The 16355-nt window shown below is 44.1% G+C and overlaps 1 protein-coding gene and 1 non-coding gene across 3 annotated transcripts in view; one reads left to right on the top strand and one right to left on the bottom strand.

Moving 5' to 3' along the window:
• The window catches only part of XPNPEP3 (X-prolyl aminopeptidase 3), a 68647-nt gene extending 64196 nt beyond the window's left edge, over nt 1-4451 (top strand). For both annotated transcript variants that reach the window (XM_026479569.4, XM_026479570.4), the window contains exon 10: nt 904-4451. In XM_026479569.4, the coding sequence (XP_026335354.1) occupies nt 904-1070 (167 nt within the window). In that variant the 3' untranslated portion in view covers nt 1071-4451. The remainder of the gene's footprint in view (nt 1-903) is intronic.
• A 4960-nt stretch (nt 4452-9411) lies between these two features.
• LOC113241824 (U6 spliceosomal RNA) lies at nt 9412-9518 on the bottom strand. Its single transcript, XR_003311728.1, has one exon. It is a non-coding gene; the product is annotated as a U6 spliceosomal RNA (small nuclear RNA).
• Between the last annotated feature and the right edge of the window lie 6837 nt (nt 9519-16355).

Raw genomic sequence — 16355 nt, 5'->3', positions numbered from 1 at the left:
CAGTGGAGTGTAAGGATTGATGTTACAAGAGCAATTTTTAAATACTCTGTTTTGGTCAAGAAAATGGATTTCAGCTGTAGATTTCAAGTGTTTTCCTCTCTAAATTATAGAAATTATAGCTGGAACCTGACTTTATACTACCCAGTCCTACATTGCTATCTGTGGCCTTATGTACTATTCATTCCGGTCTGGTTGCCGCATGGGTGCTTCCTTAGGCTTTGGCTGCATACTCCTTTGCTGATCTTTTTCTTTTTATCACAGGGCAGCATCTGTGAGTATAGTGGAGGAAGTTTCCAGTTTCTTAAATATGAAAAGACCTGTTCTTGTCTGACTTTGTGGTTAGAAAGGGTACCTTGGGCTCTTAGAATTGTCCCAGTGTCCTTAAAGTCTTCCTATTTCTTACTCTACATCGTGTACATCAGTTATATCTGTGGTTCTTTGAGTATTTCTACAGCTTGTTGTTCAGGCTAAATGGAGGTTTTTTTCAATGTATTTTTAAATACTTTATATCCCTATTTCAGTAGATCCCTTTTCCCAGGGGATGACAGGCAGAGAAAGAATGCATTTATATAACCTACTGGTTCCCAGCATACGTTGACATAAGTAACTTTAGTGGCCTGCTTAAACCACTAGACTATGACAGAATCATGATAGAGCCTGTAGTCTGGTATACAAAACACCTACAGTAATAGTTCCAGCAATCACAGCCAACACGTACTGACCGTTATGTGCCACACACGTACATATACGTACTATCTCATTTAATATCCACAGTTCTAGGTAGATAACTCTCAGGATCGCGGTTTTACAGATCGGTGGTAGCACAGAGAGGTTAACTTGCTTGTCCCAAATCCTCCGGTTACTGCCACTTACGAACAGCACATTCTTATTTCTACTTCTCAGGCATTTATATTCCAGAGGATGACAGAGATGCCCCCGAGAAGTTTCGTGGTCTTGGTGTACGAATTGAAGATGATGTAGTGGTGACTCAGGACTCGCCTCTCATCCTTTCTGCAGATTGCCCCAAAGAGATGAATGACATCGAACAGATCTGCAGCAGAGCCTCTTGACCCTCATTGCAGCCCGCGTTCCTCTCAGGTTTAGAGGGGGTGTGCGTCCACATCGGTGCAAGTGTGCCGCTGAGCGTCTGCTGTATGTTTCTACACGTGTTCCGTTTGGGAGTATGGCAGCTGTATGGATGTATGAAATTGTGTATGTGATCTTTATTCATTTTAAGTAGCTGGAAGCCTGGAAAATTGAAATTTTGAATGGTATGTTACTACAACTTTAATAACATTAACTCTACAGTTAGTGACCAAGGCAGGTTTAATTTTTAAATGTACAGAAAGATCTTAGTTACATATGTCCATGCATCCCAGTCAACACAATTAAACATACAGAAAATTTTCTCCTTCTCACCAGCTCTTTCCCTTTCTACACTTTTGCTGAGATCTTCCTAATATCGTAAGCTGTTTATTATGATACTTCTATTCTGAGCTAACCACCAGGGTCTCTGCCTATGCTAAAAGCCACTTGTCAGTGATTTTGGGTGGCCAGTACATATCTTCCATAACTCCTCTCCGTCTCTTCCAGATCCTACATACCCACTGGAGCCCCTCGTGGGCACTGGTGTCCTGCAATCCCACCATTTAGCTCCAATCCAGATTCTAGCAACACTATTAAACAAAACAGTTTTGGGTTTTTCTTGCTATTTGGTTGCTTGGAAAGTGTTTAGCTCTTGATGAGGGAAGAAATGGAAGAGAAAGAGAAGCATATATGTATCTGTGACAGATCGACACCTCTGTCCATCTGTTCTCAATCTGAAGAAGATTCCTTTCCCAGGCATTCATGCTTTCTTATAGATTGTTAGTGCACTGACCCTCACAACACACCCTTGAAGCCTCTGCCCTGGCCAGGCGTAGAGCCTCTCCTTACCCTGTTGACGTCAGAGGAACAGTACCCAGGTTTCAGAGAGATGCTCCTGTTATCATTCTGCAGCATGTCTAGTGCAATATATGGAACTCACCCAGTACCTGTAAACATCCTATGACCCTTTTATTTCTCTGATATTAGCACCAGAAGGGCAGTAGTAAGGAGTCCTATTTCCCTCAACATGGCATTGGCTGCATTCATAAAAGAACTCACTTTGCAGAGTGAATGGGGCTAGATTATTGCAGATGGTTTATTCAGGAGCTTCTGTCATAGAACTAGTGTGTTCACCTCCTTTAAACCTGGATATAGGCCCAAGATGTACAGAACATGCTGATCGTTAGAGCATAAATCTGAGGGATTTTAAGAAAGAAAGAGGCTAGGGGATTAACATTCCCTGCAGTGCTAGAGGTTTGCCAATCTTACCAGGAAAACCCAAGGTACAGAGCCAAAAGCAGACAAGCAGCAACTTCATCAGGAGACAAAGATAATGGTATAGAGCAGAGAGACACACACGTTGTCCCACCGGTGCTCACCCGTGAATGCTCTGGCTTTGCTCAGCAGCTGTGGGAATGGATGGCCACACAGCTGGAGTCTTGTCCCTGGGCCTGTGCTCCCCACCTCCCTCCAACTTCTCAGTCCTGTGCTACTTTCTCAAAGAAGGGGCTGAAAATAAATCCACAACTCTAGCTTCTCACCCTCTGGGCTTCTGTGGCACCAACAACCCTTTCCTTGGATTGAGTTTCCTTAGTTCATTTACAGTCCTGGAATAAGGAATTTCCTTTTCTTCCTGTAAATCATTTTCTGTGGTCTTCAGCTTCCTAGCTAAGTCTAGGTGGCTTTTACGTATAGCAGCACACCTGGACATGAAACAGACCTCTGCTTAGATTCTAGTCAAGTTCTGCAGGTGTCGTGAGTCCTATTTAGAATGGCTGTGGCAGAATTCTTCTGGTGACTTTTAATCCTCGAGCCGCGTACATTGTCCTTTGAGTCCCGGATTAACCTCAGTAGCTAAGCATTGAATCAGACTATTAGAACCATCAAGAGATGGATGGCATAGTGTTTCAGGGCTGTCTGACATATTCAGGATTTGTTGAGCAGATAGTGGTGCGCAGTGCAGAAATCTCATTCATTCTTAGCCGTACCACAAACAAGCCCCGCATTTCCTCCATGTCTAACTATAATACCTTATATATGCACCAGGCTCTCCTAATGGAAACCTTAATTTTCAGAAGTCCTTCAAACGTTACACTGGTATTTTTCTCCCTCGGTTCAAGAGAGATAGTTGGGTCATTAATGATGCCATCTAAGTGAAGGAACCATATCTCGATAGTCTCTTCCGCTCACTTTTGTGTGTTTGTCTCAGGAATTTGTGGTTTTTGTCATAATCAGGAAACACTTGTGTTTTTTATTTAAATTGCACTAGTAGCAATTGCTGGAATAGAAACCCTTCTCTTCGCACAGCCATAACATCCAAGCTGGATATGGTGACTGAAAGTTCTCTCTGGGTCTTCTTTCAAAACACCCTTAGTTTTTCACTAATCTTTGTAAGGTCAGAAAGGGAAAACTCCTACCATAGACATTATATCTTAATTTGAGATTAAGGTCCATAAAATAAGAAAATCCCAGATGAAGACATTGTAACTCATTAAAATAGAAAAATTGGGCTGTGTTATATTTGTCAAAGCTGACATAACCAACATCCTCTTTAGCTTTCTTAATAATAGAAAGATTGCAGATCTGATGCAGGAGTGCTGCCTCTTCTCCTGTGTCTGTGTCAGAGATCACAAGTCGGCCAGCTGTGACCTCAGAGTCCTTTGTAACACTGTGTTTCCAATAACTGCTACTAATAAAACAAAATTGGGATTTGAGTTAGACCCTGTCCGCCATCCCTCAGCTGGCATATGAGCAATGATAATAGAGCTCATTTGTGTGTGAGTGTGTGTTAGAAACTAAGTGAGGGCCCAAGATGGGGGCAGCGTAAACGACCCTGCTTTGAAGAGATTTTTATGGTATGGTTAATTTTTTTTAATTTTAGTTTCCCAAGGTGGGATCTGCAGCCTAAAACTTAAGCTGATAGGGTTAAGTTTTAATCCTGGGAAAATAGACTTCGAGCTGAAGTGTTTAATGTTCCTAATATAATGAGAAGGTGGATACATCATTAATTGCTAACGTTTAATTAGAGCGGAAGCCCATCTTCCCATAGTACAAGGGTCCTCCTGGCTGCTCTTACCTCTCCCTGTGTGTCACTGAGGAACTTAGGGCGTGCAACAGGACTGCTCAGATCCCCACTGAAATCAAGGTCTCTTGGGATATGCTTCATGAGGACCTGAGAGAACTGCACTCTTTGTTAGCATTTATTAATGCTTTGTATGACTTCTGTGCAATTATGTAATTTCCATTTGGATAAAACGCTGTTACTTTTTAAGGCTCTTTCCACTGAAAATAGGTATGTCATTCCCCAAAAAGGGAAAAGCATATATTACTACCATTTTAAAAATAAACTATAAAACAATAGAAAAGTGTGTGGTGTGTGTGTGTTATTTTCAAATCTAGACTTTACAGCTTTAAATGTGAGAACATTTTGTTTTACAAAATATTTTTTATAGAGGAGCACCTGCCTGGCTCAGGCGGAAGAGCGTGACCCTTGGTCTCGGGGTTGTGAATTCGAGCCCCACGTTGGGGGTAGAGATTACTTCAATAAATAAACAAATCTTTAAAAATATGTATTCTAGGGGCACCTGGGTGGCTCAATTGGTTAAGTGTCTGCCTTCAGCTCAGGTCATGATCTCAGGGTCTTGGGATCAAGCCCCACATCAGGCTCTCTGCTCAGCAGGGAGTCTGCTTCTCCTTCTCACTCTCCTTCTGTGCTCTATCAAATAAATAAATGAAATCTTTTTAAAAAATTAAAAACTATATATATATATTTTATATAGTATTTATTAACTGCTGTCACAAAATCATGATTCAAACTTAAGATGATCTTATCAGTCATAGGAAAAATGAATGAATTAGATCTGGCCCATTAAAAGATTGGCTCAAGGGTCTAATGTATAACATGGTGACTGTAGTTGATTAATACTCTGTTGTATAATTGAAATTTGCAAAGAGAGTAGAACTTAAATGTTCTCACCAAAATAAAGGGGGGGGGAGATAAATATGTGAGTTGATAGATGTGTTAATTAAATAGATGGTGGGAGACCCTTTCCCAATGTATATGTATATCAAATCATCATGATGTCCACTTTAAATATCTTACAGTTTGGTTAATTACACCTCAAGAAAGCTAGGGGAGGAGCACCTGGATGGCTCAATAGGTTAAGTGTCTGCTTCGGTTTTAAGAGTCTGACTTCAGGGGCGCCTGGGTGGCTCAGTCGTTAAGCGTCTGCCTTTGGCTCAGGGCGTGATCCCAGGCTCCTGGGATCAAGCCCCACATCAGGCTCCTCCGATGGGAGCCTGCCTCTTCCTCTCCCACTCCCCCTGCTTGTGTTCTCTCTCTCGCTGGCTGTCTTTCTCTCTGTCAAATAAATAAATAAAACCTTTAAAAAAAAAAAAAAGAGCCCGACTTCAGCTCAGGTCATGATCTTAAGAGTCCTGAGATTGAGCCCCACGTCGGGCTCCCAACTAAGTGGGCAGTCTGCTTGTCCCTCTCCCTCTGCCCTTGCCTCCACTCGTTTTCTCTCTCTCTCTCTCTCTCTCTCTCTCTCAAATAAATAAAGAAAACCTTTAAAAGAAAGAAAGAAATCTAGGGGGAAAAGGTTGACTCCACAAAACTGACCCACAGGTCTCCAGACAGCCCCTGTACCACTCAAGACTGTGAACTTTGGCCATGAACATTTTATGAAGGATGAATTTTACAATCTGCAAAATTGTAAATTTATGAACTTTCTCAGTGAGCCATATAAACAGCCATGAGTGTGGCCATTTCTTCCTAGTGGGAATCCTTGTTAAAATCAGGCTTTCTGGAGCACCTGGATGGCTCAGTTGGTACAGCATGTGACTCTTGATCTCAGGGTTGTAAGTTCGAGCCCCATGTTGGGTGTTAAGATTACTTAAAAATAAAATCTTTTAAAAATTAAATAATAAAATCTTTTTTTTTAAAGATTTTGTTTGAGAGAGAGAGAGCACAAGCAAAGGGGAGGGGCACAGGGAGGGGGAGAAGCAGACTCCCCGCTGAGCAGGGAGCCTGATGCAGGGCTCCATCCCAGGACCCCGAGATCATGACCTAAGCTAAAGGCAGATGCTTAATCAACTGAGCCACCCAGGCACCCCTAAAATTAAAATATTTTAATAGGCTTTCTCTAAGGTGTGCCTTCCAACATTTTTCACATCGTGGCACACATAAAAAGATCCTTTTTTGTATGGCACAATGGAATCAACTTGAGGGACTTAAGAATGTATACATATGACTTAGAGAAAAAAATTCATTCCATATCCTTTATATAATTGTGATGAGAAAAATAATACATACAAAGTTTTACAGAAATTTTTAAATTTGTATAACACTTCCAATAAATGATTTTTAGAATGTCAATAGACTTAGCCTACTTGTGGGAACATGACTTTTTTTTTTTTTAATAATAGGCGGAAACCCTATACACAATTCCTGATCCAGACTTTTTAGTGATAATATCTTCAGATTCTTCATAATCACCATCTACAAGAAATTTATTTGTACAAGTAGGTGACAAAAAATTTGAAACCATTTTAATGATGATTTAAAATTTTATGATTAACTGATGAATGGATAAGTGAGATGCAGTAAGGCCATACAGTGAAATATTACACAGCCATAAAAAGGAACGAAGCAGTGACACGTGCTAAAACCCAGATGCAGCTTGAAAACTGTGCTGTGTGAAAGAAGCCAGACTCAAAAGGCACATAATAGATGACTCCGTTTATAGAAGATGTCCAGAATAGGCAAATCCATGGAGATAGAAAGTAGATAGTAGTTGCAAGGGCCTGAGGGTAGGAAGGAAGTGGAGAGTGACTGCTAACAGTTTTTTTTTTTTTAGGTGATGAAAAGATTCCAGATAGAAGGTGGTGGCAGCTGCACAACTGTGAACTTACTAAAAAACCTTCACTTGTATGCTCTTGAAGGGGATCTTATGGTATCTGGATTAAATCTCAATAATTGACAATTGAAATTAAATTTAAAGAACCTAACTCCTTTCATTGACAAATGTGAAATTTATAATGTGGATTTTTTTTTTTTTAAGATTATTTATTTATTTATTTATTTGACAGAGAGAGAGAGACGGCGAGAGAGGGAACACAAGCAGGGGGAGTGGAAAAGGAAGAAACAGGCTCCCAGCGGAGCAGGGAGCCCAATGCGGGGCTCGATCCCAGGACCCTGGGATCACGCCCCCAGCCGAAGGCAGACGCTTAATGACTGAGCCACCCAGGCACCCCTATAATGTGGATTTTTAATCTAAGTGAAATCACATCAAATATTTCAAGATGATGAAGCTATAATTCACAGAATGTGAACATGCGTTTTTGGGACAGTCACCCTTCCCCTAGCTTTGACCACAAAGGTCAGAAGTATTCCATGTATGTGGAGCAGAAAGCAGTAGTCTGGAGCTACACCTGCCAGGAGGCCTGGCCCAGTCTTCAGCCCCCATGGCGCCCATGGCTACCAGCACCTCAGGTCCCTGAATCACCGGATGCTACAGCAACACCGTGGCTCCCTTGTGTTTGACGAGCAACACCACGCTCAGCAGCTGCTCCCAGAGTGGATGACCAGGAGGTAGTGCCCCTCCTTGGCCATATTTCAGGGAGTCCAGGACTCCTGGTGGTAAAGTGACAGGTAAGAAAGCTCTGGCTGCTCCAAGTTCCATCCACCTAGCCATCCCAAGGACAGTGGGGATCAGTATCTCCCAACACACTGATTTCAAGGCACATCACTCAGGGTATTTAATTGTAAATCTAGAATTATACTGACTGGAGCTACCTTGGACGTAAGAATTTGTGGCACTACGTAAATATTGATCCAGATTTCCAGCAGTTTGTAAAGCCTAGTAGTTCTGGATACTTGTCACTAAATGCTATCTTTCTTTTCCTAGGAAAGTTGAGCCTGGGAAGCCTGTGGTGATACATCAAAAATGTTTTTTAAAAAATTGGGGCACCTGGGTGGCTCAGTGGTTAAGCGTCGTGATCCCGGCATTATGGGATTGAGCCCTGCATCAGGCTCCTTCACTGGGAGCCTGCTTCTTCCTCTCCTACAGCCCCTGCCTGTGTTCCCTCTCTCTCTGGCTGTCTCTCTCTCTCTCAAATAAATAAAATCTTTTAAAAAAATGTTTTTAAAAATAGTCATCTTGAAAATGTTATTCAGTATTTCATTGCTCAGTATTTGCCGTGCCACCTACATGTTACACAGATTAAAGTCTCTAAAAGGGGTGCCTGGCTGGCTCAGTCAGTAGAGCATGCGACTCTTGATCTTGGAATTGTGAGTTTGAGCCCCACATTGGATGCAGAGTTTACTTAAAATAAATACATAAAAATAAAAAATAAATCTCTAATAAACTATAGCCAACCCCTGCACTAATTATACTCCCGGCAGTGGACTTTACATTACATGTGAAAGGTTCTATTTTACAATAGGGATTGCTAAGCAGAGTAAATTGTACTTGACATTGCATAAAATACAACAGGCATAGAGTCCACCTGCAGAAGCCTGAAAGAGTATGCTCTTGAATACGGTGGTTCCTCAAAAAATTAAACGGTTACTATTTGATCCAGCAATTTCACTTCTGAGTATGTACTCAAAAGAAAGCAGGAACTCAAACAATATTTGTATACCCACGTTCATAGCAGCATTATTCACAATAGCCAAATGATGGAAACAACCCAAACGTCCATCAGTGGATGATGGATGAACAAAATGTGAGATAGATAGATAGATAGATAGATAGATAGACAGATATAGATATAGACAGACAGATAATGGAATGCTATTCAACTTTTAAAAAATTGATACATGCTACAACATGGATGAACCTTTAAAATATTGTGCTAAGTGGAATAAGCCAAATTTAAAAAGGACCGATATTGGGGCACCTGGCTGGCTCAGTTGGATCATGCAACTCGATCTCAAGGTTGTGAGTTCGAGCCCCACACTGGGTGTAGAGATTACTTTAAAAAAAAAAATCTAAAAAAAAAAAAAAAGGACCAATATTAATTCCACTCACGTGCAGTACCTAGAGTAGTCAAATTCATAGAGACAGAAAGTAGAATGATGGTTGCCAGGGTCTTGGGGGAGGGAGGAATGGGAAGTTATTGTCTAATGGGGACAGAGTCTGGTAAGGGAAGATGACAAAGTTCTGGAGATGGAATACACTTAAAGTGACTTAACTGTACACTTTAAAGATGTTTAAAATGGTAAATTGTACATTTAGCACAATGAAATTTTTTTAACTAGAAAAAGAACTATATTAGCATGTGGGCAAGGGGAAGAGGAGAACTAAAGGCAGACTGAGTATTTAAGTAATTAAATGATTCTCGAATTTGTGTGTCATCCTTGTGCAGGGCCCATGCCAATCTTCTCTGTATCGTTCCAATCTTAGTATATGTGCTGCTGAAACGAGCACCAGTATTTAAATTAAAATAAGAATTAATAAAATGCTAAATCAGTATCACCCAATAACAGGAGTCTGTAATGTCTTGGTCTGTGCCATAATCAGACTAGTCTGAGGTGCCATGTGTATTCTGAGGTACCTATTTTTAAAAAGATAGACCCAGGTGAGAGGTACGAGGAAATAGTGTCATAAAAAGCGGTTGAAAGAGCAGGGCTATTTTGGGTGGAGAAGAGAAAGGGAGAGGAGCATGATGGCTAGCTCCTCATAGCTGAAAAGCTGTCACGTACAACATCTTTCCTGCTGCTCCCTTAGGCGGAACCAGAACTGGGGGGTGGAAGCCTTCTCATAGAATCAGAATTTTGGAGGCGAAAAGGCCGTTCGTGACTTTGTCACTTGCCTTGGACCACACAGCCGGTGAGGGCGCTCAGGTTTCCAAAGAGGGGGTCCTAGCTCCAGCATCCCATGCTTTTCTGGGCGGCGGGCTGATTCCCACGGCCCATCCCAAACCGTTAACACTCCGCTCACCGCTTCGGTACCCTTACCTCCTCCAAATCAGCTAGGTTCCCCTCCATTTTCCAGGGAAACAGCAGCTCACCGAGCGCCCTCTCCTCCCCGCTGCCGACGCCCCTCCGCCCGCGCCCTCGGTCCCGTCACCCTCCGCCTGCTCGGCGACTCCAGCCCGCAGCAGCGCTCCCGCCTCTTCCCCGGGGACGGTGCGTTCTTCGTCTCGCTCGACCTCTCCGGACTGTGCGGTTCTGCTACCTTCGGTCGCCGCCGGAGGCGTCACACGGACAATTCGCGGCCGAGCTCGTAACTGCGGCTCTGAACCGTCCGCGGGGACGCCGACGCGCGCCCACCGAGCCTCGGAAGTCCGGGGGACGTCTGTGTCCCGCCGAAGCCCGCCGGGAGAGCACGAGTCACTCGGAATACTCTCAACAGAACATGCAGAGTCTGGCATGGGCCTCGCCGGAGCTGAAAGAGCAGGAGACTGGGACGTGAGGCATCCTGAAGACCGGCGACGGCCGCGCTGCCTCGGCCAGCCCCTCTCACCTCCCCGAGCTCAGGTCCGCGGGCGAGCTGCGCCACCCAAGGCCGGCCTGCTGGCGGGAGGCGACAGCACAGACTCCTCCGGGTGCAAAAGGACCAGGAAGGAACTAGCCGGACTCCCCCTAGGCCACCCTCCCCTCTCTCCTCCCCTACCCCTCCTCACCCCTACCCCTCCTCCGCACCTCCCCACACCCTCTCCCCCACTTCTCCCCTCCCCCTCCTCCCTCCACTACCCTCGTCTCCCTTCTCCCCTTCCCTTCCCCCACCCCTCCTCTCCCTTCTCCCCCTCCTTCCTCCTCTCCCACCCCTCCTCTCCCTTTTCCTCCTCCCCTCCGCTTCCCCACACCCCTCTCCCCTTCTCCCCTCCTCCTCCTCCCTCCACTCCTCCTCCTCCCTCCACTACCCCTCCCCTCCTCTCCCTTCTCCCCCTCTCTTCCTCCTCCCCCAACCCTTCTCTCCTTTCTCTCCTCCCCTCCTCTCTCCCTCCCCTCCCCACCTGTCCTCTCCCTTCTGCTCCCTTCACCTCCCCTCCTTTCTACCTCTCCCCTTCTCCCTCCCATCTACCCCTCACCTCCCACCAGTGCCTCCCACTGGCTGAACAAGAAGCCAGCTGACAATGACTTCAGGTGAGCCTTGTCCCCACCCAAGACATGAAACAGAGCAGGGAAAGGGTGAGGAACATATCTGAAAGCCAACGGATTTTGTCATTTTATGAGTGCACAAATAATAAAGTTACACAGTGTATAAACCCTCTTCCAACAAAAGCCACATGTCTTTTTTATTTTTAACGGGGGAGACCAGAGTATAAATCTGAAGATCTCCTGATACAGAAGATAACAAAGTTCCATACCATTCTAACTAAAATTTAACTTGTAATAATTGAGAGCTTTTCTGCCATTTTATTGTTTGACCTCAAGTTGCTAACTGATGCAACACACCTTATAAAGGTTAACTTCCAAAAGGTCATACTGAAAACGAAGGGTTTTTTTCTTTCAGGAATATTCATAGCAGCTTTATTTGTAATAGCCCCAAACTGGAAACAATCAATCAGAATGTCCATAGACAGGTGAATGGACTACGTGTAAACATGCAGCCATACAACGGAATGCAACTCAGTGGTAAAAGTGGAAGTACTATCGATGAACACTACAGCATGGGTAAATCTCAAGATAATTATGCCGCCTGAAGTCAGACCGAAGCAAGAGAACATACATACTGTATGGTTCCATTTATATGAATCCTGGAAAACGCAAGCTAATCTACAATGACCAAAGCAGATTCAATGGTCACGGAACCAAGTGGAGGGTGAAGAGGGATGAGACAGGGAATCCCAAAGGGTGTGAAGAAATTTTTGAGGGTGACGCACCTGTTCATTATCTTTATTTTTTCCCCTCACAAACATTCTCTTTAATAGATAAGCTTAACCTTGGTGGCAAATTTTAATAGAGTAGAAAGCCTTCACTGTGTATCATCTATATTTAAAGTTTCTTTATCTTTCTGAAGAGAGAAATTCTAAGATTAATGTGCACCGAAAATGAGAAATTTAAGAAAGTGGAAAAACTGCTAGTTTATTCAAGTTGTTTCACCTGGTGGTTACAGCTAGTTAAGTTAGTTATATATCTGTTTGAGAGTGATTGATGGTGACAAAAATTATCCAAAATAAGGAGTCACAAGCTATTTGGGCTTTAAAAAAATACCATACTCCTAAAAATACCAGTTTTTATCTCTTAGTGATTGGTCAAATATAAAGGCATGTTTTACATTATATGTTTGTCTATCTAGTTTATTTCTCATAACAGGTTCTTTTTTTTTTTTTTAGGTTTATTTATTTTAGTGAGAGAGCATGAGCAGGAGGGGCAGAGGGAGAGAGAGAGAGAGAGAATCTCAAGCAGACTCTGTGCTGAGTGTGGAGCCCAACACAGGGCTCAGGCCCCGATCCTGAGATAACGACCCGAGGCAAAACCAGGAGTCAGGCGCCTAACTGACTGCACCACCCAGGTGCCCCTCTCATGACAGTTTTTGAAAACTATCACCATAGCAGGGTTTATTTCACAAAGGTACTGATGTGGTGAAGTACAGCGATCAAGCCCCCATAAACAAGACATGTGTCACTAGTACCTGTGACCTTCTTCTGTCACCCTATCTGATCACCACCCCCAAGAAAATTGTCATTTCCATAACCATCAATTCCCAAACTATCAGGTCTATCAAACTTCAGTGCTCTTCCTATCCCACCCATCACTCCCTACCCCACGACTCTCTCTCTCTCTCACACACACACACACACACACACACACACACACACGCCGTTTCAAATTGGTGTATGCATTAAGCAACCTGAAAGACTGTAAAATCTATCATTCTTATATCAAGTAGCTCTTTAGAACTTTAGTAAGCGTAAGGTCACATGGAGGGCTTGTTATTTAATGCAGATTTTCATGCCTACTCTCAGAACTTTTAATTTCATAGTTCTAGGTGAGGAATCAGCTTTTTTATCTTTCATCTTTGGCATTATAATTATATGTAGGGATGTGGACCTCCTTGGGTTCATTTTGTTTGGAATTTCCCCAGGTTATTTCTTCAAATAAGTTTTCTGCCCCCTTCTCTCTCCCTTCTCCTTCTGGGACCCCTACGATGAGAGTATCTGTTCGCCTGATGTTGCCCAAGACATCCCTTAACCTATTCTCATCTTTTTTCATTCTTTTTTCTTTTTGTTCTTCAGCTCGGGTGCTTTCCCTCACCCTGTCTTCCAAGTTGCTGATCCGTTCCTCTGCATCTTCTGATCTACTGTTAATTCCCTCTAGAGTGTTTTTCATTCCAGTTACTGTGTTCTTCAGCTCTGAGTCATTCTTTTCTATATTTTCTATCTCTCCATTGAAATTCTAACTAAACTCTTCCACTCTTCTCTCCAGTCTCGTGAGCATCTTTATGACCTTTACTTTGAACTCTTTATCGGTAGATTGTTTATCTCCATTTCATTTAGTTCTTTTTCTGAGGTTTTGTCTTATTCTTCCGTTTGGAGCATATTCCTCTGTGTCCTCATTTTGCTTGACTTTCTGTGTTTGTTTTTATGAACCAGGTGGAACACCTACCTCTCCTAAACTTAATGGAATGATCTTGTGTAGGATTTTGATTGCCTGTGGACTTTAAGTGCCTGGTGACTTTGGCTGGCTGGTAGAGCGGTGGCTGGTGTGGGCTGGAGGTCCCAGGGCACTCTGTGCTGAGGCTGCCCTGGTGGGATGGCCAGAGCTGAAAAAGGTGTGGAGCCAGGTAGTCCCAGGGCTCTTGGCACAGAGGGCACACTGGCAGGACAGCTGCAGCTGACGTGGGTGCAAGCTGGAGTGTCTCAGGACACTCCATGCAAGAGCACCCTAGCAGGGAGCCTGGGGTGGAGGCAGGCATGGGCCAGGGTGTCCTGGGGCACTCTGCTCCAGTAGTGCCCAGGCGAGTCACCTGGAGCTGAAGTGGAGCTTGGAGTGTTCCAGGATGCTTTGCAACTTTGTCACCTTGGCAAGGTGGTTGGAAGGCTATAGGGAGCGCTGACCAGGGGTGTCCCGGTGTGCACTGCGCTGGGGCCACCTTGGTTGGATGTCAGGGGCCGGTGTGGGCTAGGGGCCCCATGCTCCCTAAGGCAGTAGGGAGCCTGCTCCCATCCACACTGTCAAGGTGGAATGTAAACCGTAGCACTTGCCAGCCCCTCTGACTCAGAGAGACTTCCCGTAGCTCCCCTAGCAGCTGATAGGGTTCTTGGGCTGGATCTTTTATATTCTAGTTGCTGATTGGTTTGTTTGTTTGTTTGTTTGTTTGTTTGTTTATTAGGTTCCATGCTTAACGTGGGGCTTGAACTCACGACCCTGGGATCAAGAGCCCCATGCTCTACTGACTAAGCCAGCCAGCCAGCCAGCCCTCTAGTTACTGTTTTAAACCATAATTTTTTTTTTTTTCTGTGCCTCTGGGTGTCCTGGGCTCACTAAGGCCACAGGCCAGCTGTGGTAGCCAGAGCACTGCTCCTGTCTCAGGATGGAGGGAGAGTGTAAACCACGGCACTCCCCAGCTCCCCTTACCCTCCAACCCTGACCCGGAGAGTACCAGCAGCTCTCCAGTGTTTGGCACAGTCCTAGCGCTGAATCCTTTATATTCTAGTTTCTCTTTTATTTTTTTTTTTAAAGATTTTATTTATTTATTCGACAGAGATAGAGACAGCCAGTGAGAGAGGGAACACAAGCAGGGGGAGTGGGAGAGGAAGAAGCAGGCTCACAGCGGAAGAGCCTGATGTGGGGCTCGATCCCATAACGCTGGGATCACGCCCTGAGCAGAAGGCAGACGCTTAACTGCCACCCAGGCGCCCCTCTAGTTTCTCTTTTAAACCATGGGTTTTTTTCTGTGCCCCTCCCCCCCACCCCTGGCAGATGACTCTGCTCCTAGTTCCTCTGTACTAGCCCTCCCCACTGCAGTTCTCAGTGCTGGGATGGGGGTTCCCTTTGTTACTGTGTGCCTGTCTCTCTCGCCCTTCGCAGTGTGATCTGTCTATATTTTGCTGTGGCAGAAGCTGTTCAGTCAGCCCTCAGTTCTTCTTCAGGAGGAATTGCTCTATAAAAAGGTGTAGATTTGGTGTGTTCCTGGAGGAGGTGAGGTCAGGGTCTTCCCAAGTCACCATCTTGGACTGTAACTCACAAAATAAGCTCTTGATTGAGTTCCTTCTGTCTCTTCCCCCCTTTTTGTTCTGGGGCCATTTAGAATCCATCTTAGATCTGATTCAGGTCCTCGGCAACCAATTTGACCATATTCACCTAAACTATCTGTGGACAACCAAACGCTCTCTGCTAATACACAGCTAGAAAGGCATCTTCGGAGTGACTTCAAGTCCTTATGTATGAGAATACACACGAATAGTGACGTATGTAATCCTACAGAGAAAGCAATTCCCAATTCACTTCTTTTTTACTTTGGAATTTTTTACAGGATGATATCATTTTATGTCAAGATTATACTCCAGGAAAACACCATATTATATCAAAGAGGGGAATTATTTTTATAGGAATTAATATAAAAAGTCTAGCTGCATTCCCAGACAGCTACTCCCAGACATTCCAATACATGACTTATAAAAACTGTCCCCAAACTCTTTGAATGACACGATCATTCTTAATTTTTTTTTTGGATCATTCTTAATTTTAAAATGTAGATTCTGGACTTGAGAGGAGACCAAGCAGATGTTCTTGGTATTTCCCCAAAGATGACTACCCAAGCGTAGCCCTTGACCAGCGTGAATTAGGCAAAAGGTGAGGACAGAGCTAAAGTCAGAAGCCAAGGACTCACAGCGACACACGTAAGCACAACATAACTACCAAATGCAGTAATTTATACCAAAATTATCCTAAATAAATAAACATCTCAGTGCAAAAGGGAACAATATAGGAAGAGTCAACATAGAACTCTATAGATTTTTTTTTTTTAGATTTTATTTATTTATTCGACAGGATAGAGACAGCCAACGAGAGAGGGAACACAAGCAGGGGGAGTGGGAGAGGAAGAAGCAGGCTCCGAGCGGAGGAGCCTGATGTGGGGCTCGATCCCATAACGCCGGGATCACGCCCTGAGCCGAAGGCAGACGCTTAACCGCTGTGCCACTCAGGCGCCCCTAGGTTTTTTTTTTAATAACACATGTGGTTTTGTATTCTCTACAAACAACTGGCCAAAGAGAGAGGGAGTGCAGATGTATACTGCTAGTCAATAGAAAGAAGCCTGCCTGAGATTGAAGTTTTGCTGGGGATGAAATGCGTGAGGGCTCAGGGCTGACTG

This window comes from Ursus arctos, unplaced genomic scaffold (genome assembly GCF_023065955.2).
Source record: "Ursus arctos isolate Adak ecotype North America unplaced genomic scaffold, UrsArc2.0 scaffold_21, whole genome shotgun sequence".
Classification (NCBI taxonomy): domain Eukaryota; kingdom Metazoa; phylum Chordata; class Mammalia; order Carnivora; family Ursidae; genus Ursus; species Ursus arctos.
Note: the sequence above shows the minus strand (reverse complement) of the source record. Positions and strands in the feature narration are given on the sequence as shown.